General features: G+C 41.9%; 1 protein-coding gene across 3 annotated transcripts in view; it reads left to right on the top strand.

The window, feature by feature from the left end:
• Positions 1-11,500: 11,500 nt before the first annotated feature.
• Positions 11,501-23,764, top strand: part of RAI14 (retinoic acid induced 14) — an 85,277-nt gene continuing 73,013 nt past the window's right edge. For 2 of the 3 annotated variants that reach the window (XM_014268324.3, XM_014268326.3), the window contains exons 1-2: positions 11,501-11,657; positions 22,046-22,137. In XM_014268324.3, the coding sequence (XP_014123799.2) occupies positions 22,102-22,137 (36 nt within the window). In that variant the 5' untranslated portion in view covers positions 11,501-11,657; positions 22,046-22,101. Of the gene's footprint in view, positions 11,658-19,798; positions 19,868-22,045; positions 22,138-23,764 lie in introns of all 3 variants that reach the window. The other variant, XM_026794616.2, reaches the window with a different exon arrangement.

Raw genomic sequence — 23,764 nt, forward strand, 5'->3', positions numbered from 1 at the left:
CATGCCACTGCTTGGAGATATGATGAGAAGCACTCAGTCTCTTAAGCACATCTTCAGAGCACTTCTGCAGCAGGGTGAGGAAAACCTTAGAATGATGCATTTATATGAAATAAAAAGATTGTAGAGTGTGACTATGTGTTGGAGTGCTTCTGACTAGACATAATACACACACCACCACAGGTTTTAGGTATTTTTCAGTCATTTTTGCATCACATTCTTATATTTATAATCAGTTCTATTTTAGTATAACTCTTTTCTTGAGAAGAAGCTACCCAAGTAAATGTTTGCAGGACTGGTCCTTAACTGATTTTAGTATCAATTTCAGTTCTGGCCATCTGTTTTTTTCATTCTAACTCTGTAAATGAATGTCTGTCCTTTGAGAATTTCAAGAAACAGAAAGTAACAATGAGCCTCTTCTGCAATTCCAGACTAAATACTCTAACAATTATTAGTTGATGGGATATGCAGTAAAAAGAATTCTTACTGACAGTATAATTTATAAGGATAATTTGCTTTACCTAAAATGTATTATAACATTTCTGTGCAAAGATGTGGCTGGCTTAGCTGTGTGCTTAGCCAGTTTTGAGCTGGTCTTTGGTGATGCAACCTAACCCAAAGAACAAGCACATAATCAGATAAGTAGCTCTGTGTTAATGGTACGTCAAGATTGTGGATTATTAGGGTTTCCACTTAATTTATTTTGTTTTGAAGACCACAGATTCCAAGCTGGCAAGTAAAGCGAATTAAAAACCCACAACCAATGAAAAGAAGCTTTCAAATCTGCCATCTATGCTGGTATGGCTGGAATGCTGGTGAAGGATACACTTAGGAACTTAGGATTCAGTGCTTACTCAGCTTTTGTTAGCACTGCCATAATTAGTTTTAATAATGAGATAATACCTAAGGATCCAGCCTTTACTGTTACTGGGAGCTGTAACCATTTAAAGGGAAACAGAGCTGGGTCATCAACCAGAGACCTATGAAATATTAGCTAAAGGAAAGAATGGGTAGGTTCTTATTTACACCAAGACAGGAAAAGCAGTGAAAATGTAATTGGATCCACTTTGAAGGAACATAAAAAGCAGTAGATAATACAAATCATGGCTGTAATGAGAAGATAATCGATTGTGTTAGATTAAATTGGCACTAAATTCAGATTTTGTAATTTTTTGTAATTTTTTCACTAAATTATTGATGAATAAATATCCTCAGAGAACAAAAGTGTTGATGCAATTCCATACACAGCAAGAAGTCCACAAAGCAGAACTCTGTGTTAATCTCCTTACCCTGAGACCGATCACAAATGGACAGTAAGCTGAATGGAAGAGACTGTTCTCTGACTATCCAGGAAAGAAAAAAGTGGGAAAAAAACCAAATCAAAATACAACACACAAACACAAACCAAACCAAAACGACAAAAAAAAATCTCAAAGCAAACAAAAGCATAAACAGTTATAAATTGTATGATATTTCTTACTGAGGTCAGGTAAAAATTGCAACATAATTAAGGAGTTTTTTAAATACAAATTTTCTTAGTTCAGTGTCACCATTCATGAAGCACACCACATTGTTCACTAACCTGATGGACTAGTGAAGCACAAAACCATTCCTGATGCATAAAAGCTTCTTTGGAGAGCAGTTATATATTCGGAATTTTGTGCTGCTTTGTGGATTAAATTCTGCTAAATACTGATGGCAATCTCACTCCACCATGAACTGGACTGAGACCTAAATGCCTACCGGCATGGCAAGGATTCAATTTAATTTGATACAGCTCTCAGGCATGTGTACCATGCAATCCTCCCTCCTCATGTGCAAAGAGAGGACTTGTTCGGGTATTTGCTGTAGTGTACAAGATAATGACAATGCCCTAGTTGGTTCCTAAACTCGGTTAGAGTAATCACACTTAGAATAAGTCAGGAAGCTTGTATGTGTCTGCATAAACGCTGTGGTTTGGTGTGGCTGCAGAGTTAATCTCCCATCATTTTAGTTCGACTTGAAGAGCAGCTTTGGTGCACATGAATCACAGAATCAGCTGAATTGGAAGGGATCCTCAAGGATCATCTGGTCCAACTCCTGGCCCTGCGCAGGACGCCCCAAAAGTCACACCCTGTGCATGAGTGCATTCAAACGCCTCCTGACCTCAGTCAGGCTGGTGCTGTGACCACTGCCCTGGGGAGCTGTTTCAGTGCCCAGCCACCCTCTGGGTGAAGAACCTTTTCTTAATATCCAACCTAAACCCCCCCGACACAACTTCAGGCCCTTCCTTACTCCCTGTCACTGTCACCACAGAGCAGAGATCAATTAGATTCAGAAGAAGCTCCATCCCAAATACCTACTAAACATTCCAGCTCCTTGGAGGCATGGAAGGAGGAGAGCACAGTGGTCTAAATCAGCAATTTGCTCTTTAGATGTCTTTGAACCATCTGTGTTTGGGATAGTTTGCTCAGGCAACAAGGCCAAATGCTGTCAGAAGGAAAAACTACCAACTGGTGTAGTGAAACTATGGGGGCCTAAACCTCAAATGTCTTGCTAAAGCAGGCATTGGCAGTGATTGTCCCAGATGGGGAGGTCTATCTCACTGAGCCCTGCTATTTGTTGTATCATATCCACACCTCATTGATGGAGAAAATGTCTGATTTGACATATTTTGAAGGACAGCATGTGGGACACTCAGGTTCCTGAAACTGAGAGCTGTCTTGGGAAGGTGTGGTGGTGAGACAGAAAGGTGAAGGGAAGTTCAAAAGCTGCCTGAAAGCTCTGGCAGAAATAAAAGTGAACATGAAATTCAAAGGCAAAACTGCCATTCTAAAGGGAATTTCTTATTCCATTAATTAGATGAATAAAAACTCTCAGAGTAAAGGGATCTATTTGCTTTCTCCAGAAAATACAGTACTTCAAGCAAATCTCTCAAAGCACTGGTTGTGTTGAAGGATGAAGTTGGTACCAGAGACTGAATCTTCACCAGTTTGTCTTTCATTCCAACCAGATACTATCTCACTGCAGCCTTTGAACAATGCATCATCCTGATATAATAATAGGGAATGTGATTCCAATTTCATTCTGCATACTACTTCATATACAAACTGGAGTTAGAACATCAAATGCAGGATTCTGGAATAAACAGCAAGGCTGAATTTAAGAGTGATTCAATGTAATTGTGATGTTTTGACCTGAATTGGAATTTGTTGGATATCTAATGAGAGAAGGAGAAGTTTATGAAAATTGATCCAAAAGGAAGAATAGCAGAGGCTAAGCTCAGCAGGAAATCAGTTCTGGAAAGAGATCAAGTATGGGCCTAACTAATGACAGAAAATACAAATATATCCAAATACAGAGATTTTAGCATCTTCATTTAAAATATTTGCAAGTAATAACTTTAGTATATCATTTAGTGATCTGGTTTAAATATGGTTCCTCAGGGATATTGCCTGGAGAAAATTAAGTTGTGGAGTTTGAGAGGCTCATTTGATAAAAGAGGGAAGGTGACCTACACTTCTTTTAAAATAAAATGACAGAAAATGATGATTTAAGAACCATTTTGTAAGCTTTCATGTGCACAAATATTCTCAAAACTCTTCTTTCTTTGAATTTTCTAAAGAAAAAAGTCTTGGTTTTGCATATGATTGCAGAAGCAAATACTGAGAAAAGGCAATAAAATTACTTCAATGTACTCAGTTTTTATTTCATTCCAACAACTACCATCTAATGTTCATAGAAACAAAAGTGTACTGTACCCATCTGTCTCTACTCTTCTGCATCGTATTGCAGCTATAATTTTGTTACTCAGTTACTTAAAATGCAATTGACAACATCCTTACTGCTAATATGTATGCACTGTTTATTTGCAAAGATCTGTTTTCAAATTGCAGAGTAAAATAAAACGACAAGCAAGTACCCAAGCAAGCAATTCTTTCTTAATTATTTTTGTGCTGTATTATTACATTTTATTGTAAATGGCTCCATTCCTTCCAGTAATAATTTCAACCTGAGGCTATGGTTTCTTGTCTTTTTTTTTAATGTACTTAAAAAGTGATTCATAAACTGTACCCGTATCTCTCGGTAATCGTATTCTTACTTTCAGAGCATCAGAAGTAGGGCAGTTGATTAGAAACAAATGTTCCAAATGGCTGTATTTAATGATTCTTATTAATCCTGAAATTGAAGGAATTGAAAGGAATTGAAAGCAGCACCAGATTGTCAGCTGGGCTCTCACTGTCACAACCAGCAAGAACAGACTTTGGTGCCCAGGGCAAAAGCTAACAGGTTCCAGAGTCAGGCTCTGTATTTCCACAGAGGTCAGTACCACCAGAACCTTTTGTAAAATCAGATCCCTCTGCACAAGTGGCACTCTTGAAAAAGGAAAAAAAGAAGCTTTTTTTTCCTCATTTCTTGGGCAGCAGTTCAAACTAAGAAAAAATGTTCTTTTCTCACAAAGAACTGGTAGGAGCAAATTGAAATCTGTATTGAAAGACAACAGTACAGTACAACAGTAAGACACTCGAAGATTTTGCTGAACCCAGTTCGGAGTTGAAGATAAGAGCCTTAACTTCTAGGAACTCTGCACACCATCAGTTATAATAGCCCATGGTTTCAAGGTAATTATTGATGGATTTGGGCGTAGCTAGGCATCTCTCAGCACAAACAGGATCTGTGTTAAATCTGAGCACATCTAACCGGGCATCAGATCAACACATCCACCACATGGTGTTTACACTGCTGTGCACAAGGGACCTAGTGGTTCCTGGAAAATAAAGGCTTGTGGTATGTTTGGTGTAACTGGAAAGCAGCAGATGGGTTTGTGTTTCTCTGACTGGGAGAGAAGGGTAATATTTGGCCTAGACTCAGTCATAGACCCTTGAATTTCCAACTGGTTGTGAAGGATGGGCGAGTGTGTGGGAAGGAGAAGGGGTGATCAGCTGGCCGGTGACCACTGACCGCTGGACACAACCCTCACAGAGGATCCTGTGCATCATTCCATGGCAGGCAAGTTGTTTCTTCACTCAGGGCCAGAGGAGCCTGCTAAATAGATGAACTGGAGCTACTTTGGCATTAGGCAGTGAAGTGCCTGAGACTGACTATTCAAGCAAAAGATTAGGCACACAGTGTAAAACTGTGAGAATAGAGGACATTTCAGCAATGCATTGTAGAAATACATGATATTGCATGTGACAAAAATTCCACTGGACAGAAAAATCACTTTAAAAAAATAATTTCCAGAAATTATTGAATGATTTCTATTAAGTAGAGTGAACTTATACTCTGGATAATGTGGCTTTGGCATTTTTAAAATTTGATAATGCCAAAGCCAGACCTTATCACTTCGTGAAACTCTGCCCTCAAGTCCATATTTATAAACTTCTAAGTACAATTGTATTCCTCTGTGATGTTCTGATTTGTCACAATCTTTCAGGACTGCTACACCATATTAAAGACTTACTCTCACTCCTTTGTTTGCTATTTATTTGGTGGTAATTAGATGCTTCATTTGTAGAAGTCCTTAAGAAAAGCCTCTCTGCTGGAGCAGGATTACCTAAGATTTATATCTGTCCTTGTGCAAAGTGCAGAAATCTCCAATGTCTCCACACTAAATCACAGTCTTAAACTTGGATCCCATCCCACTTTCCAGCCCTTTGATATTTTCTCTTGTGATCCAGGATAAATGCTGTAGCCATGTCTAAGAAATAAAAAGGAATGTCTGACACTCATTTACACCAATCCCAGCAGAGGCAGGGGCCTTTAAATGCAAATATGAATGCAATCCAAAGTTTGATTTTCATAATACAGTAGAAAGAATCCTTGGATTTTCTTTTCTCTTTTTCATTTTATACAAGTTTTAATATGGTTTGAAACCCTCTGCATCAGAGAAGCATTTTAAAAAACAAAACAGATGACTGAAAAAGTGAGGTTCAGTTTCTCTGGAAATGTAAGGAAACTTCTTTTCCAAAACCTGGAAGAATGTCAATGAAGATATAATGCACAGGGTTTTGAACCTCCACAACAAAATCAGCGGCAGAAATTTTGTCATGGGAATACAGCATGGGACAGAACAGGAGTTTCAGCTTGCTGATGCCAAGTGCATTAAGAAATCCTGTGAAGAGCAAAGACAAAAAATAGGCAGTTTGAAATGCCATTTGCAAGGTGCTTGGCTTCTCAGTAATGCAAATAGTAATATAAAATATGCAGGAATGTGGTTTTTTCAGGTTTGAATGGGAAGAGGAAATTGATTTACAAATTCTGACTGGAATAGGAACCTTAGACCAAGACTAAAGACAAAGCAACTCTCTGCACTCCTGTGTGGAGTGTATGCGGCATGTAGCTGCCTCTTTCTGTGGGAACTGCTTTGACTTTTGTGCTATTACAACATAATCAAGGTACTCAACAGTGTAATTAAATACTAGGAATTTTGCTCTTTAGTGATCCTCAGATTAGTATAATCTTCTTCATGGTTGGTCTTGGGCAACCTGGCTTTTCAGGACTTCAGTGGTGTACCTTCAAAGGGCCCTTTATATTTGTGGAGGGGTGGAAGTCAGCTCTGCTCAAGGTGTGCTCTCCCTGTCTGTGGTAGTCTGGTGGCTTTACACAGGTGTTCCCATCTGGCTTTCGAGAAATCTCAGCCCTCAAGCTTTCAGGGAAACCTCTAGATGCAGGGTCTGGGTAGAGGATTTTCTCATAAGTGATCCTGGTTCCCATCTGTATCTGTGGGGCCAAGCAGAGAGGAAAATCTTCCTCTTGCTTTCAGAAGAATGGAGAAAACATGAGCACGCCCATATGCACAGAATTCCCATGGCCCTCTGCAAGAGAGGTTGAAGCAGTCCTAACTCAAGGACAAAGCAGTAGATGCTACACATAAACAGGAATTATGGTACTGAGACCTGAAATACAACCTGTTGATTCTGGGATAGGCTTTTAACAAAGCTTTGTTCTTTACCTCCAGAGCTCTTGATGTCCATTTGGTCAGTTGTGTTTCTGCTTGATGAGCTTTTCTGTGGGAAGAAACAAAACACTTTTTCCTTTTTAAATTTAAAAAAGCATAGATGCTCTGCCATTTCAGGCACAGTCTGTTTGTGTAAGGAGTGTGTAATTTTCTTTTATTGTTTCCAAAAACAAACACTTGGGCTTATACTTTTAAAATATTTTCAGAATTAAATATGTTATGGAGTAATTCTGAGGCTTTGTGGGAAATCTGCATTAAATCATCAGGACCACTTCATGCAAAGCAAAGCTGAGCTTGTCCCCACTGGGAAGATATACAAAATAAACTTATTTTACATTGGAAGTTGGTGAAAAGGCCAAAATTTTTTTCTCCTAGTTAAATCTACATAAATCACTTTCATATCAAAGACACTAACATGCAAGCACAGATTTCCATAATAATGTGAGAAAGAGAAAAAAAAAAAAAGAAGGTAATCTTTACTCTGTACTTAAATTGGACTGCATTAATTCCTTTTGTATATTCCCGTAGCTACAAACTAAGATGAAAAGTATAACCACAGGCAGATAATGTCCTTTCTCTCGCAGGGAAAGAACAGTAAACTACATTTCTGCTCTCTCCTAAGTGGAACATCTATTCAGTCCCACTCAGGTAAGGCTGCTTTGGGGCTGGCTCTCCAGGGTTCACCTCTCTCTGCTGCAAAACCACTGAAGGGTTTAGCAGCAGTAACACAGACAGCCTGGCCTCCTCCCTCGGCTCCTGATTCTGTTCCCATGGCAGAGGAGGAATATTCAGATTTAAAGGGCAGCCCAGCCTCACAGTGCCACTTGAGGCCATGGCAAAGCAGGACCCTGTGGTGCAGGAAGAATCACAAAGGCAAAACTTCACTGGAGCTGTCCAAGATATGTCACCTGGGACTGTGAAGAGGCCAAGTTATAAACAGGGGCTCCTTGCAGAAAGATGTGCAAAGGTGAGTGCAGGTGCGAAAACCATGAGAAAGAGGAACGGCTGTTGGAGGCAGAGGAAATCCATCTTGAAAGAGAAAGTTGAAATAATCTAGATAATTCCCTGCAACCATTCCTGGATTTTTCCTTCACTCTTTGAAAGTTCAGTTCAAAGTAAAGGAAGTCCCTAGGTATGCTTTCCTCTCTCTGAAGATTCTGTCTCATTTAAGAGCCTAGTTTGAGCAGATCCAGTTGTGATCTTTTTCCAGTTCCACTTTTAGTGTTGTCCTCTGGTGTTAAGCCTTTCAGGCTCATTGCTGTTGCTATATGAAGAGCATGGAAACAGTAAAGGCAAAAAATTCCCAACCAAGTTTTATAAACATACCATATTGTGAAGAGGCATCAATCACCTCCTTTCTGTGCTAACAAGTTATTAAAAAAAGAAATTGCTCTGGTGGAAGCAGATAAAAATGACACTTTTTAACGTCTCGCTTGTTACCACAGTGATTCTTGCATTTATGTGGGACATCTGCTGCAAAGAATGATGAAAAGTACTTTACTGTAGGCAAAGAACAGTCTGGAAACAAAATCATGTCTTAAAATCTAAAGCTAAACTTTCTTTAAATTGCATTTCAGTGAAAAATAACAGCCAGGATTAGTAAATCAAACTATATTCCAATTCAAAATAGTCAAACCAGAACCAGTCCAACAAGGGAACTGAAAATGCAGCACTTAGAGCTTATAGAACAGGTTTAGGCTGCTTGAAAGGATAGCAGGAAGTAATCAGGCAGCTCAGGAGTGTGATTTCCTTTGCAAATGACTTCTAGGTGGAGATGTGGCCAGTGCTTTTTGTTCTAATAAAGGCAGTAGCCAGAAGTAGGGGGGAAAAAATTAACTAGCCAGGAGCAGCATTAAAAAATTAACTATGACAAGGTAAGCTAATTAGCAGATGCTATCGAGATAGAGTAATAAGATGTGATTAAAGACATCTTTAAGCCACTTCCAGGCCTCTCCCTTCTGGAGAAGTGGCTGGGAATGCAGAGGTGGTTTCATTACACCCTCGCTGTGGGCAGCCAATTCCAAGTCAAAACCGACTGCACCCTCTCACATTTTCCAGGAGACTGAGCAGAGGAAGGTATCTTGCTCCCCCATCCTCACATCATGCCTGCTGCACAAACGACTGGAGGGGCATGGTAAGGGTGTCATGCAGCCAACAAGTTAATATTTAGATTTTGAGAGAAGCTGCTTGTGTAGGATGTACTTTACGTTACAGATTTAGTTGTCTCCAACTAGCTAACAATTTATGTCAGCTTATGGTGAGCGTTAAATGAAACTCTAAAAGAGTTGTGTTTGCCCCAGAGTAGAAGCACAGCTGGAAAAATATTACTATGGCAGAGCACTGTAGCCCAACGAGGGCAAAATTTGGGATCGAGCTGAGCTCATCCAGCTCCCAGCTTTGTCCTCTGCCTGCAGAGGCTCCAGCCACAAAATTACATAGGAGTGCTCTGAATAAAAAGCAATGACCAGCCCTTGGAAGGGGACCTAAAAGAGGACTCAGGAAAGAAGAGATGAAAGGACAGCTTTCCATACAAGGAGACTAACCCAGAGGGCAGGTACGTTCACAGACACAGATCAGTTTGGTTTAATGCATTGAAGCTTGCTCCCACAACACACCCCAAAGCCTTTATCTTGGTCCACAGCTTATATGATTAACAATACTTCCCTGGTAAGTAGTAAACATGGTACTTTCCACTTCTCAAGAACTGAAAGTTTTATGATGCTATAGACAGAGGGTACTATCAGTTATTCATGTGTCATTTTATATGTGAACATCCCATGCAAACATACCCAAACTCCTTCTTTATTATATAGTGGCATTGAGAACAGTAATAAAAATCATATTTGGTCAAAATATGCAAATGCAAGAGATGATGACTAACTAACATTTTCAGGTTAGTCACACGTGACTACACAGACCTTTACTGGTGTTGCTGTATGTAGGCAAGAGACTTTCTAACAATACTGTACACATGTAGTTGGCTTTAAAAAATAACAGAAATTAAAGACAACTCAATAGTAAATGGAACTTATTTTGTATCTGATGAGCTAGCATTGCAGGGAAAGTTTGATTTTCCTGTTTTCATTGGTTTTCTGCAAATTAAGTTCTTATCATTAACTATATTAGATTAACATTTTGGGGTGTGTCTTTTTAATTTAAAAAAAAACAAAACAAACAGTGCTGGCACAATGATGGCTGTTCTCAGACATAAAACACATGCAGAACAAATTGACCAAGGTAAGGGCTGCAGATTAGCAGAGCAAAGTATACTTCTGGTGATAATCAAGTATATTTGTTTAATAACAATACTTGCCACTATTACAATAATCACAAAAAGTTTTGAAGTGCTCATTTCCTCCCTGTACTGTTTGCCATTTCAGGAGCTGTGGATACTTTTGAGAATAGAGAAGATAAGAGCGATCACAGAGATTAAAGGAGAACTTCTCAGTCAGGGAGCCCAACTGTGGTCAGTGGGACCAGTAGATGGAGAGCAGCTCTGGCAGGACTCTTGTAGTGGGATGGGAGTCAGTGGTCACTTAACAGGTTAATTCATAGACAAAGTGTGCAAGGTCTTGCACAGGTGGTGTTTTTAGTGAGATATCGCCAAGTATTTGGTGGTTTTGGTGGTTTGCCATTGGCTTGACGGAAGACTCTAGAAAGGGGGCTCCAGAGGTTGAAGTCGGAGCAGAAGGGTTTGACCTACATGGGAAACAGACTCCTAGAGCACATCATGAACCTTGGTACTGCCATAAAGCCCACTTGTGATTCCCACTGTAAGCTCCTATGTAGCCAAACACTACACCAGTCATTAATTTGGATCCTGAATAGTTCTCATCTCTGAAGAGAAGCCCACTTCTCTTTCTTCTCAAGCAATCCTTTCTACCTAGAGGTCTGACAAAGGGAAGCTTTGGGGAGAACCGAAACGCAGGACTTCCCTCATATGCAGAAGAACTTTTGTTTCCTTAAGAACTTGACATAGCTTTGGCCCCTTCCCCCTGCCCCCATCTTTATCCTGAGGAGATCCTAAAGCATCCAAAGATGGCAGTGGCCTGGCACCCACCTTCAGCCTGGGGCAGACTGAGGGGACGCCTCATTGCAGTTACAGGAGGGGAAGAGGAGCAGCAGACACTGATCTTTGCTCTGGGGTGACAGTGACAGGGTCTGAGGAAAGGCTTGAAGTTGTGTCAGGGAAGGTTTGGGTCTGATATCAGAAAAACATTCTTTCCCAGAGGATGGCTGGGCACTGGAACAGGCTCCCCAAGGCAGTGCTCACAGCTCCAAGACAGACAGAGCTCAAGAAGTGCTTGGACAATGCTCTCAGACATGCTGTGACTCTTGCGTTGTCCGGCGCAGGACCACGAGCTGGACTCTGATGATCCATCCTTGTGGGGCCCTTCCAATTCGGCATACTCAGTGACTCCGTGGCTCCCCGCACCCCTCCAGAGGCACACGAGCCAGCAGGGTGGTCTCCGCTCACCGCCGCCCGCCCTTCCCCTCACAGCCGCTCCCGCGCGGGGGCGGGGCCGAGCCCCCTCCCCGCACCCTCAGCCCCCGCCGTCACGTGGCCGCCGTGTCACGCCGCCCTCCCGCCCCATCCCGCCCCCGAGTGTCCCGGGGCGCTCGGCGCCGCCGCTCCGCCCTTCGGCAGCGCCGCGGATCGCTCGGTGCGCGGCTCCCGGCACAGCCGCGCCGGTGTAGCGGGACGCGGGCGCTCCATGAGGTGAGAGCACGGCGCGGGCGGCGGGCGCGGCTCCGTGCGCGCTTGGCGGCGGCGGCGGCGGGCGCCGTGAATGGGGCTTTGTGTGCGGCGCCCACCTGCTCCCGCCTCCGCCGCCCGGCGCGGGGGGCTCCGGGCGCTGCCCCGGCGGAGCCCGGGCGGGGAAACCTCTGAGGGGCGCAACGGGAGGGAACTTCTCCCTTCTCATCGCCGGGCGCTGCCGGAGCGCCCCGTTTGCCCGGTGTGCGGGAGCGGGGAGCTGCGGGGGGACGCAGCCCGTGAGTCGCTGCCGCTTGACTGTTTATTTTCATTTAGTCTATAGTTTATGTTTCGTTTGCTGAGTTTTGTTTTGTTTTCCTCTCAAGATGCTTGGCGGGCAGTGACAGCTGCCCGCGGGGGTGAGGCACGGCGCGGCCGGTTCGCTGCCCCGCGCCCTGCCCGCCCGCAGAGGGGGCTCCGCGGTCCCTCGGCCGAGCGGAGCCGCCCCGGGGTCGGGGGTCCCTGGTAGGGCGCGTCCGGCCAAGCCCCAGCAGCGGCTGTGCCGGTCCTGGGGACCGTGATGGGGATGAAGTCCTCCCCGGAGGAACCCTCAGGGTCCTCCCTCCTAGCAGAAGGGTGGTCCCGGCTGTCCCGGGGCTCCCCCCGCGCATTTGGAGCCCGTGGAGGGCACGGTCCCGCCCGGCTCCGCCGGTCCCCGCTGCCGGCCGCGGATCCGCGTACCCCGCGGGCGCGCAGGGGGCTGCGCCTTCCTATGGCAGCGCAGGCTTAAAAGACCCAGAATTTCTTTTGCTGTTAAAAAAAGATTAAGTAGTCTATTTAGGAATAGCATCGAATTTAATCGGGGACCTGTGCTTCTAACTTCTCACAGGGCATGTGGAAGATTTATCTTCCTCTTGCACGGCGTTTGGCAGCGCAAGCCTTCTGCAGTCTGCTGTTGCCACTTGTGACATTCTTAACTTTCCCCTTGTGAAAAGAGTACGCTTTAATAGCGTTGCAGAATCTCTAATGAATTCTCCCGTTTGCTTCTATAATAAGTATGAATGTGCTTGCTACAGCGCTGATACAAAACACTTAGTCTACTGCTACTTTCGTAGAAGCTGAAGTCTCTTTTTGCCTTTTTCTTTTCTTCTCCTCTACCCTAGCAGGTTGTAGATTAGCTGTGTCATTAAAAAAAAAATAAATAGATCAAATGCCAAAAATTACACATACATCATGATAGAAAGGCTTTCTGGTGTCCAGGATTAACTAGGAGTAACTGAATTTGTAAATATCTGTCAATGACCTGCTTGGCTCTTGTCTTGGGACACTCATGGAGAGCTGTCAATGAGATTTTATTTACTAATAGAAGAATTGCATAACAGCCATATGAACCAGAGTGAAAGAGCATTTTGAGTAGAACAACACATCGTATGAGCTCAGGGTTCCCTTGATTTGAAGCCAAGCTTAGTGCCAATAAGTCACTGAGCAGTAGCAGACACCCATCCTTCCTCTAAAATATTGGCCCTCTGCTATTCTTTTCCCCTTCCAAAAGTGCATCTGCTAGCAAAGCAATAAAATGCTACCTCCTCCCCTCTACTTCCCTGAAACAAGAGATGGATAGATAACATCAAGTGAAGAAGAGACTAGATGGGAGGCTGCTCATCTCATGAAGTGATGTAAGCATTTCATCACTTGCTTGCCTCATATCTTCCTTTTTTGTTTCTTTTTATATATTCAGTTTTCCTTCTCCCCATCTCTGATGACTTCATGCCTTTTTGCAGGAGAAGCAGTGATTGGAGAAGCATGAAAGCTGGTTCTTGTGTAAGATGTTGGTAATTTCTAAATCCTGCTGCAACAATACCCTAATCACCTTCCTTTTGGGAGTTGATTGTGATCTAGTTCTTTTTGCACAGGGATAGTGCTTGAAATAAATATAGGGAAAAAACCCAAGGGAAGCTAGAACAGATTCAAAGCTTTAGTGCCTTGCTTAATGGCAGGCATAGTAGAGTATTAAAAATTCCAGGGTAGAAGCACAGCAATCCATAGCATCTTCTGGAGTTATAGATTTGAGCAGCTGGCTCCTGCTGTGTGTGTACCCTCTTGCATGTCTGAGAAGCCTGCCCGCTTGCCAGCACTTTTTGGAGCTGCTGTCTAAGTGCCTGTGGACGCATACAGGTGATTGAGGTAGTTTGGACTTTGCTTTCAGAGTTGTCAATCCTGACTGCTCCTTATATTTAGAGTCATCTGATCATGTTCATGTTTCAGGTTCAGAGGAAGTAATGCAAACAGGTATAATATAATTGGTAATATGTTAGACCAGAGCTTGTCACTGTCCAGCTGCCAGAGACATGCCAGTCTGCTGAACTCTGGGAGCAGCTGAAGCTCTCCCTGGCACTTTGGACTAGCTGACAGTCCAAGTAATTGCCAAGGACTACAGGAGTGGAAGTACACAGCAATGGAGGAATGCATCCTTCCCTTGTGTTGAGGTCCTGAACAAGGTGGGCAGAAGCACCCAGAGGTGATGGTGGTGGCCTGTGTGCTGAACTTGAGATGGTCATGTCTTAGGGAGAGCCTCATGGTTAGTGCATTTTCCTGGGGAGTTTTAGGTCTTGATAAGTCCTTCCTCTGCAGGCAGAACTTGCATTTTAGATGAATGCTGTAGTAACTTATGTACATTTTCTAAAGCTGTCATAGTCTTGGTTTTCTGCCTAGAAGCCATTGCCAGTGCTGAAAATACTGTAAAACAAGATGAGTCTTATTTTATTTCCCTCCCACATGAATCTGTTGGTAGAGGAGAGAGAAAGCCAAATTTGTTCAGTCATGACAACACGAAAAGAATTTGTGTGCTGGTCTGCCTGTGCCTCTGTAACTTCAAGGAGTTGAGCATGTTCCATTTCTTTTCTCATAACTTTTGAGAGGCAGGGAGCTACTGTTAGTTCTTGCAGATGTCTGACTTCCCAAAGGCACTTTGGAACACCCTGAATTATCTCTTCAGGGTTTTCGCTCTTGAGTGCTTCTGAGGACTTGTTTACAACTACTTGCCTGAGACACCAGCATGTTAACTCTAAGGGATATGTGAAGATTCCTAAGTCTATGAAGGCTGGGAGAAATATCTTAAACACTGTATCTTCTTCAATATTGATACAGCACCTAGTGCTGCTGCTATTGAATATGATGTTCAAAAACCTGAATATAATTTAAAAAAACCCCCACTTGATTATCATTAAGATCACAGAATGGCTGAGGTTTGAAGGAGTTTGAAGGGTGATCATCTAATCCAACCCCTCTGCCAAAGCAGGTTCAGCTAGAGCAGGTTGCACAAGATCGTGATCAGGAAGGTTTTGAATATTTCCAGAAAAGGAGATTCCACAGCCTCTCAGGGCAGCCTGTCCCAGTGCTGTCACCCTCAAAGTAAAGAAGTTCTTCCTATTCAGGTGAAATTTTACATGTTTCTGTTCATGCTTCTTTTTTTGCCCCTTGTCCTCTCATCAGGCATACCTGAAAGGTCTCTGACCCCATCCTCCTGACACACATCTTTAAAATATTTGTAGGCATTGATAAGATCCCCTCTAAATCAGGCCAGACAAAATGATCTTTCTCAGCCTATACTTGTGAGGGAGAAGCTCCAGTTCCCTAACCCTCTGTGTTTCTCCACTGGACCCTCTGCAGAAGTTCCTTGCCTTCCTTGTGCTAGGGACCCTGGAACTGGACACAGCACTCCAGATATGGCCTCACCAGAGCAGAGCAGAAGAATGTCCTTCAGTATGCTGTCCCCACTATTACCAAAGCACCCCAAAATACCATTGGAATTCTTGGCCATGAGGACATACTGCTGGCTCACATTTAACTTGTGCACCAGGACTCCAGGTCCTTCTCGTCAGAGCTGGATTTCAGCAGGCGCACCCCTAACCTGTGCTGGTCCCTGAGCTGCGGCACCCCATACTTGTCTTTGTTAACTTCATGAGGTTCCTGTCTGCCCAGCTTTCCAGGCTGTCCAGATGTCATTGAATGGCAGCATAGATACCATTCCACAAATATCATTTACCAAATGTGGGTGTTAATCTTGCTGAGGTCCTGCTAGTTTATAGCACTGAGAGTCTTTTAGAATAGAAAAGATCTGAATTTTTAGTCGTTTTTATTGAAGATTGAAACCACATGAAACTCTCAATTTTTGAATGTTAAAAATGATGCTTTAGTTTTCATCAGCTAAAGCATTTACCCAGGGACTTGGGAGCTGTGCTATCAGCATGATCTCTGAAGGTATTTCTAGATTAAAGCAGATTCTAGTAGAACGCCCTTCCAGGGTGTTTATGGGAATGAAGCTTGTCAAACGTCTTAGGTAAATTGCTTTGATATCCCTGTCTTTCTAATTTCACCCCTAATAGGTGACTGCTCTGCCTTAGGCTGTTTCAGAATTTTAATCTATAAAGTCATGGATGTATCTCTTCATAGATTCAATGTCGCAACTGTACAGTTTGTTGTGTTTGATGATTCTGAAGAACATCAGGTTGAATAGTTGATAACAAAATACTAGGAAGGAAGTATAAACAAGTACTAGCTGTTGTTAGCCATGTAGGTTTCTCATTTAAGAACTGACATTTCAGAAGTGGGACTCCAAGGCATTTTTCTCTATTGCTAATTGCAGCTAGATTCTTTATTTCCAATCTCATTCGGTTGAGCTGAATAATGAACACAGAAAAGTCTTCAGGACTGCACCATATCTTATTTATGATCAAACTAAAGAAGATGGTCTCGAAATAAAGGGTGTGCAAGGGTGTGTGTGTGCTTTTGTTTTAGCGACAGGAAAATTGAAGGCAGAGAAGGAGCATCAGAATGTCCCAGTTCATGCAACAAGTCTTGTCTTTTTTGTTGTGCCTGGATGTTGATAGACACTTCCAGACAAAAGAATGAGAGTGGGATTGGAATAAAATCGTGTGTAAGGAGTGAACAACAAATTTACCTGGAATTAATTTAAGTTAGAGTTTTGCCCAGAGTACTGTGTAGTATGCCAAGTAAACAAACCAAGGCAGTGTCACATTTTGAATTTCCTCCAACTTGCTCCTGTCCATTGTGTGTAAAGGCCTTGTTGGTGCTAGTTTTCTTCTGGCTGTCTAGAACTGCATTTGAATACACTGTGTAAACAAACTGCTTGTATCCCCAGACTGACCATCTTGCCTGGGTTTATATTGTACGGCATCTTCAGAGGCTGGTACTGCTTCAGCTGAATCCATTAAAAGAAAATTCAACATTTGCAAATTCAGAATGTCAAAGGAAGTGTAAGAGTAAAGAGTTGGTACAAAGTGTCCTGGAGAGAGGAGCGATAGCTGTAGATTTGTTAGTGTTGCATCAGCCACAACGCTCTAACTTCTGGACTCAGATGCTTAAATTTGTATGGTTCAGCACATCCTTGCCAGTGATTTGTGAGCAGATAGAGGGAATGCACTAGGTTACCCAAGGCCCTTGCTATCTCTGATGTCGGATTCTGTTTAGAGTGGGATTAACTGTATATAAATCACTCCCACTCTTGTGTAGTGCTTGGGCTTCTCAGTGCATTTTTCAGTGCGTTTTCATTAGTAAGTAATAGTAGATTAACCAAGCCAAGAATTATTTGTCTTTATAGGTAACACTGAGTTTATAAAATTCTGTTCCATTTGTCTTTTCCTATGATAGCAGGGTGGGTTACTCAAGATGGAAAAACTGAGTTGTGCTGATAAAAGAGCGGGGAAATGTTCCTGTAGCTTTTGGTCGCATCATACATGCTTCTCTGATTTGGCCTGAGAAATGGAAGAATATGCTCAGCTGGATGGAAATAGGAAGTAGTCAGGGGAGGTGGAGTGTTGGGTGGATTATTGTTTTTTAGGGCAGAGTGGGCTTGCTGTATTTATGTGGGAGCAGCCACAGAGGCTGAGCAATGGCTAATGCCTCCAGGCAGGACTGTGTCTTTGGCCACGTTAAGGAGCAGCTTGGGTTGGAGCACATTCTTGGTGTTGTGTAGGTCACGGAAGCTCAGGGATGTGAAGCATTTGTGAAGTTGGATGCTGAAGGTGATCAGCAGAAGGGATGCATTAGTGTGGATGCCTCTGGCAGCTTTGCAGTGCTGGCTGCTGCTAGGCTGTGCTTCTGGTTAGAAGAGCTGGGCTAGTGGTTTAGAAAGTGATCATCCAGAGGGTAAATGATGGTGTGCTTTGGGGGAAGATGCTTCTGGGGCCCCTTATTTTCCCTGTGAGAGTAGGTGTAGTCACACAAAGGAGGATGTAAGTGTATAGCAGCAGGAGAACTCTTCCCCACTCCAGACTCTTTTTTCGTTTCCCCCACACCTCCACGTGTGTTGGCAGATCTTGCCTGGAGTCTGTAAATCTTTACTGTAAACTTTCAAGGTTGAAAAAGTGTTTTTGGAGTGTTTTTGGGAGGGGAAGGGGAAATTAGTTGAAGCATTAGTCATGCTTTACTGTGAAAGACCTCTGTGTGAGATGGAGGCTTCTCAGGGTGTTCTGAAAGAGGTGTAAGATTTTTGAGACCTAAATTAATTGAATTCAGCATTTATCAGTGAGGAGTGACTCATTAGTATGAACACTGTGTGTAATATAAGGTTTTACGGTAAACTTCCAGTCCTGCTTAGGGAAACTAAGTCTTTTCCTTGTTGCATCACTGGATTTTGGCCCCCTCAAGGAGTTAATTGTAACATTGTTTGAAAGGCCTTGCTCTGATTTTAATGCAATTTATTGAAATGGAAAAAAAATGTCAGTGTTTCTGTTTACTGTGGTTTGCACAAATCTCACTATAAATCAGCAGGGAAGATTATCCTAATCTGTTTCCTACATTTAAACCTAAATATTGTATTGTGTATTAAAGCACAATTGCAATGAAATTATTGAGGCCAAAGATTGCCACCACTTCAATGTCTCTTGTTCTAGCTAGATAGGTTTACCACCTACCTAAATATGTTTTTTGTGGCTTGTATTCCTCAGGGCTGTTTCTTGACATTAAGCTAAAGGAAGATAGAGGACCAGATATTTAATTTTGGAGATAATGGTTAAAAGCACGTGATCAGCAGCACGTGATCAGCATTAGCTGTTGAGAATCCCTGGAGTTAAGCACTTATCTGCTGCTAACTTGCTGCTATAAAATGACAGCACTCAGTATTTATTACCACATTGGTTCTGAAAGCAGAGAAATGCCACTATTAGTAGAGATTGCTTCTTGTAAATACCTGTGATTCATTGCAGAAATATTGTTTTGAAGTGTCTTGATGCTCCCTGGTGAATTTCTAGTAGTCACTTCCTATCTTGTAAAACAGGAGAGTAATTTTAGTGGCGCTTCCTTTATCCCCCCTCGGGCGAGTGAACAGTTGTCATAAAGCTCCACCGAATCAGGATGCTGACCTCCTTTTCCATCAATTCCAATAATTACACCCTTTGAGAGGGGACTTCCTCCTTTAAACAGTGACAAGAAAAGGCAGCCCTCACCACTTCATGCATTTTTATCTCTACAGTGGAAGGATTATGGGCATTATGATGCACAAACTGTAATCTGAATGTTTGTGTTTAACTATATCATATGGAAAAAATACAGATGTGAAAAGCACACTAAGCTTGGGAATGCTGTTTTTGTGTTCTTGAGCATGCTTTTTTAATTATGCTGAGGATTTGAGTTTCACATTCAGTGTATAAAATGTGCTTTTTCCTTTCTCACAAGAGGGAGAGTAATGTATTAGGAGTGCTTGCAAAACTTGTTAATTAGACACTCCTACAGGTTCCTCAGAGGAGAGGGTCCAGCTTTGCAGCTGCTCCATGTACCTACAAGGAGTTTTCATCTCTCCCACAGCCTTGTAGTTGAGCACTTTGTCTTCCTTGGGAGCTATAATAAATCTTTTGTCCATAGGAGCCAAAAATGCTGAGGGGGTGGGAAGGGGAAAGACAGCCTACAGCAGACAACTCTTTGGCAATCTGTATGTGAGGAAAGATTTCTTGTTTTCAATTCCCTGTGCCTGGGATTTATTTACACTTAATTAACTAGCCTAATTAAGCAGTTTACTTTTTTTAGTCAAAGTATATTTAAGTTATAAAATACGAAGTCTTGTTAAGTTTTGGCTTTTGAGGAATATTGTATAGTATTTTATGCCTGTAAAGTTTTTTTACATGGTTCTTTTTTTTTTTTTTTTTCAGAAAATTTGGAGGCAGTTTGGTTTAGGTTTTTTTTTTTTTTTTGCTGGTGTGGTATGTAAAGAAAGCCAGGTGAGTAATGGAATTTGTCTTGTCTGTACCCTGGCATTTGCAGTTCTCATCATCCCTGTTGTTACTGAAGGATGATTTAGATGATTATTGGGCTCTTGCTGAGGTTCAGGCTCCTTTCCAGTGCGGGTTATGACAGCTGTAATTTAAAAACTTTCTCAAAAGTTTGGGTAGGTGCAGCAGAAACAAAGTGGTATGCTTCTCTCAAAGCAATCTGAAATAATTCCTTTTTTTTGATTGTTCAGTTATTATATTTTAAATTTTTTTTTACTATTTTACAAACACTCCTTTCCATCCAGGAAAAAGCTAAGAAATTTTCACCTAGGTCAGGCAGTGAAAAGGTTCTTCAAAATCTATTTTCCTTTTTTCTTTTTGCCTACTAAAGAATTAAACAAAACACCACAAACCCATTCTCCTTGTGATTAAATGCAGGAATTTTGAATGAAACCCCTTATATTCATATACCTGGATGCAGTCAGGGATCTGACATGACTTGAAAATGACTGCATAATTAGACTTAGAGTAATTTAATTCAATTTAATGATTTTTTAACAACTTGCCGAATTAACCCATTCAGATTACCTACTGCTACCTACTGAAAAGGTGTAGCCTGTGGGAAATGCATTTGTGTGTATTTAATATATGGGATTTTTGTTTATTTGTTTGGTTTTTTTTTTTTAAGAAATGTACTTGAGTTTTGTCTTAAATCACTCTCAGATAAATATGGGGTTTAACTTAATAACATGTTTACTTAGCACTGATTGCTATTCCTGAATGGTAGTTAGGGTTGTATTTTGTGGAAGCATTCATATGCATATATTTTCCACTAACAGTGTGCTGTGTAGTTGGATTTTTAAAACTCATGGTAGAGTTATCATGTGAAGCATAGCAACTTGCTGTTAATAATGAGATGTACTTTTATGAAAGAGCTGAATCTCACTTTGGTTATCAAACTGTAATCTACTCTTTCTGAAGAGTGATGTGAAACATACTGACCCTGCATAACCTATTTGATTTTATGCTTCAGTCCCTATTTCAGTTATTTATTTATCTGACTAGACTTGTAAAACTTTTTTCTACTTTTTTTTTCTTAGGGTGGAGAGAGGAAGTTTATACAGCTGAACATCCTTAACTTTAAACTGTTCCTTCAGAAAGAATTTGTATAGCAGCTAAAACTTGTAGATGAAAGCAACCAACTATTTCAGTAACCGTACCGTAAAACTAGAAATGTGGAACATTTTTATCTAGATGCATTTGCCAATCCAGATGTTGCTCTCTCACTATGATTTTCTGCTGTGCTCTAGGAAAAAGCACATTGCCATGCTGCTTTAATGTGCTTTCACCATTATGCTGGCTTGACAATGTGTGGCATCATTGAAGCTTTCTGTAGGAAACTTTGCTCTAGACACCCACTTTCCTCTGTGAGAGTTTGCAGCTTGTCCCTTAGGTTAGCTTTGTATGTTTGTTCAACTGCTGCTTTCCTTCATGTGGAAGGGAGGAAGGGGGAACACGACTGTGATAATGCACTGCCAAGTTTCAAGCAGCTATGGCTCTTAAAAACCCACATACAGTTCTCCCCTTACAGGGAAGAATCCAAAACAATTCTTCCAGCAATAACCTCTGTCTTGTTCAGATGATTCTGTCTGCTGTGTTGTGTCAAGCTGTCCTAGTATGTGTCCAGCAAGGTAGAAGTACAATTTAGAGTTTGGTTAGTGGTTGTACTTGTGCATAGAATACTGGTGATACTTCTGCTACCCAGTGCAGACCCATGGTGGTAGGCTGGCAGCATTTTAATGAATGACTTTGCATGCTTAATTATGATTTTGCATAATCCATTATTACAAATGGCTGTCCTGGTGATAATGGGCAGTGGTCAGAGGAATCCGTTCATGTATGAACCTGTTGCTGATCTAATTATGTGGAGGTGTAGTTAATATAAAATGATATACAGCTTAGGTTTTGGTGAACATTTGTTCTGTTGTTCAGCGATCAGATTTAGGCTTATTTCTAAGTTTAGAGATACAGTTAGAAAAGTTCCCTTAAGTGACTGTTAATCTTTTTTAGAGCTTGAGGGCTAAATCCTCAAAGACTGATAGGGGTATGCAAATTCAATTGTCACTTGCCTGCCAGTGAACTGAATGGTATCAAGTTGGAATCTTACTTTCTTTCTTTTTTGTTTAGATATTGAAGAAGAATAAAAAGCTCCTCAAAGGTTTGGAAGGTTGAATGTGATCAGCATGAAGAGCTTAAAAGCAAAGTTCAGGAAGAGTGACGTAAGTACTTCTGCTATGTTTGACTGCTGGTTTTCATGCTGGAAACAAGTCCTTCACTCCCACCTTGATAAGCTTGTAGGTTAATGAATTACAGAGAAGAAAGCACAAAGGCAACAGCTGAGTACAGTATGTAGTAGGCTGTTTCTGTTTGTAGAGCCATTATCTGTTATGCAAATTAACAGTTTTACTACTTTGGTTCCCATTGCTGAATCATACACGTCTGTGGGGTCTGCAGCACTTCTGTTAGATTGTGCTGGTGCCCAGATTGGAACTTTGTTCTAGTTTTAGGGCTAAGCCTCATAAGGACTTCACTACCCAATCATATTTCTGTTTAGACCTAATACGGTTCTTATCAGTGTTTGAGCACTTAACTAATGTCTCCCCAGTCTGTGGCAGGGTTTCTTTGTCAGCAAGAATACAGGAACCAGCTGAGCAATTAGGGCAGCTGTGGTTTATCAGTTCTAGTATGACAGGAGGGGTGGATATGAGGCTTGAGCAGTGGGGAAGGAAGACATAAATGTGGAGGTTCTCAGGAGGATCTCCAGAACAGCATTTAGAGAGACATTAGGCTGCACAAAATCCTGCTTGTTGAAGAAGTATTGGTGGATACCCAAACCTTGACATGTATAGTAAGCAATACTTCCCTTGGAGCAGTGGAACTAGACAGTCTAGTCCTGTTCTTGTCCTACTACTCATCCTAGGTTTTTGTGTCACTAGTAAGAAGTCTGTGACATAGGTGAATTTATTTAAACGACTTTCCAGATGTCGTGTGGTATTTGTAACAGATACTCATGATCCGTGGAGAATGTAGTGTTTTGTTCTTCATCTTAATTTTGCTGTGCCCTTTTGAAAGAGGTGATGCCTTGTTTGTCATTGCTGGATTTGCCTGGGGTCCTGGGGATTCGTGTTGGGTGAAGATGCTTACATGTGAAAGTGGAGTGTTTTAAGAAGCTTTGGTGCTCCGGAGTTAAGTTACACAGTGCACTCAGTGTGTGTTTTGATGTAAAGATGGTCTCACAGCACACCATTAGAGTAATGTGTCTTCAGCCAGCCTGTAGTGCACATCAGTAGCAGAAGAAGGTAGAGTTGCTGTTATGGTGCGACCTGCAGATGTGCTGGCTGCTGCTCAGAAATAATTTTGGACTGTGAATTAGCATTTGGTGCAGCTGCTGAATTGGTGTCCTTGCAGCAGCACTGGTGGATGGTTTGCTCCTTCAGTTTAGCAAGAGGCATTTCTTAAAAGACTGCCTCTATAAGCAAAAATGAACCTTTGCTGTCTAGAATATCTAGAATATTCCAGAAATATTTTATTTTGGGTACAGAGGGAAGCACTTTTCGCTACTTAAGCAGTATTTGATTTTGCTGGTCACCAGATTGAATCAGCCAGTGGCACAGTGTCTTGTGCCACTTCACAACAAATAAAAATAATATCACAAATCTCTGGTGTCCCATCTCACTGAACTTGCCTTTCAGTTTAGAACTGCTAGAGTTCTGTGGTCAGACTTTTTTGCTCCTGTTGCAATGAGCAGCAGCCATTGCTATTTTGAGTTCACCCACACCACTAAAACTTTTAATAGGCATCTGCTTGGGTAATGAGAACGGTCTGCTGGCTAATACATGAACACAC

Source organism: Zonotrichia albicollis, chromosome Z (assembly GCF_047830755.1).
Source record: "Zonotrichia albicollis isolate bZonAlb1 chromosome Z, bZonAlb1.hap1, whole genome shotgun sequence".
NCBI classification, from domain to species: domain Eukaryota; kingdom Metazoa; phylum Chordata; class Aves; order Passeriformes; family Passerellidae; genus Zonotrichia; species Zonotrichia albicollis.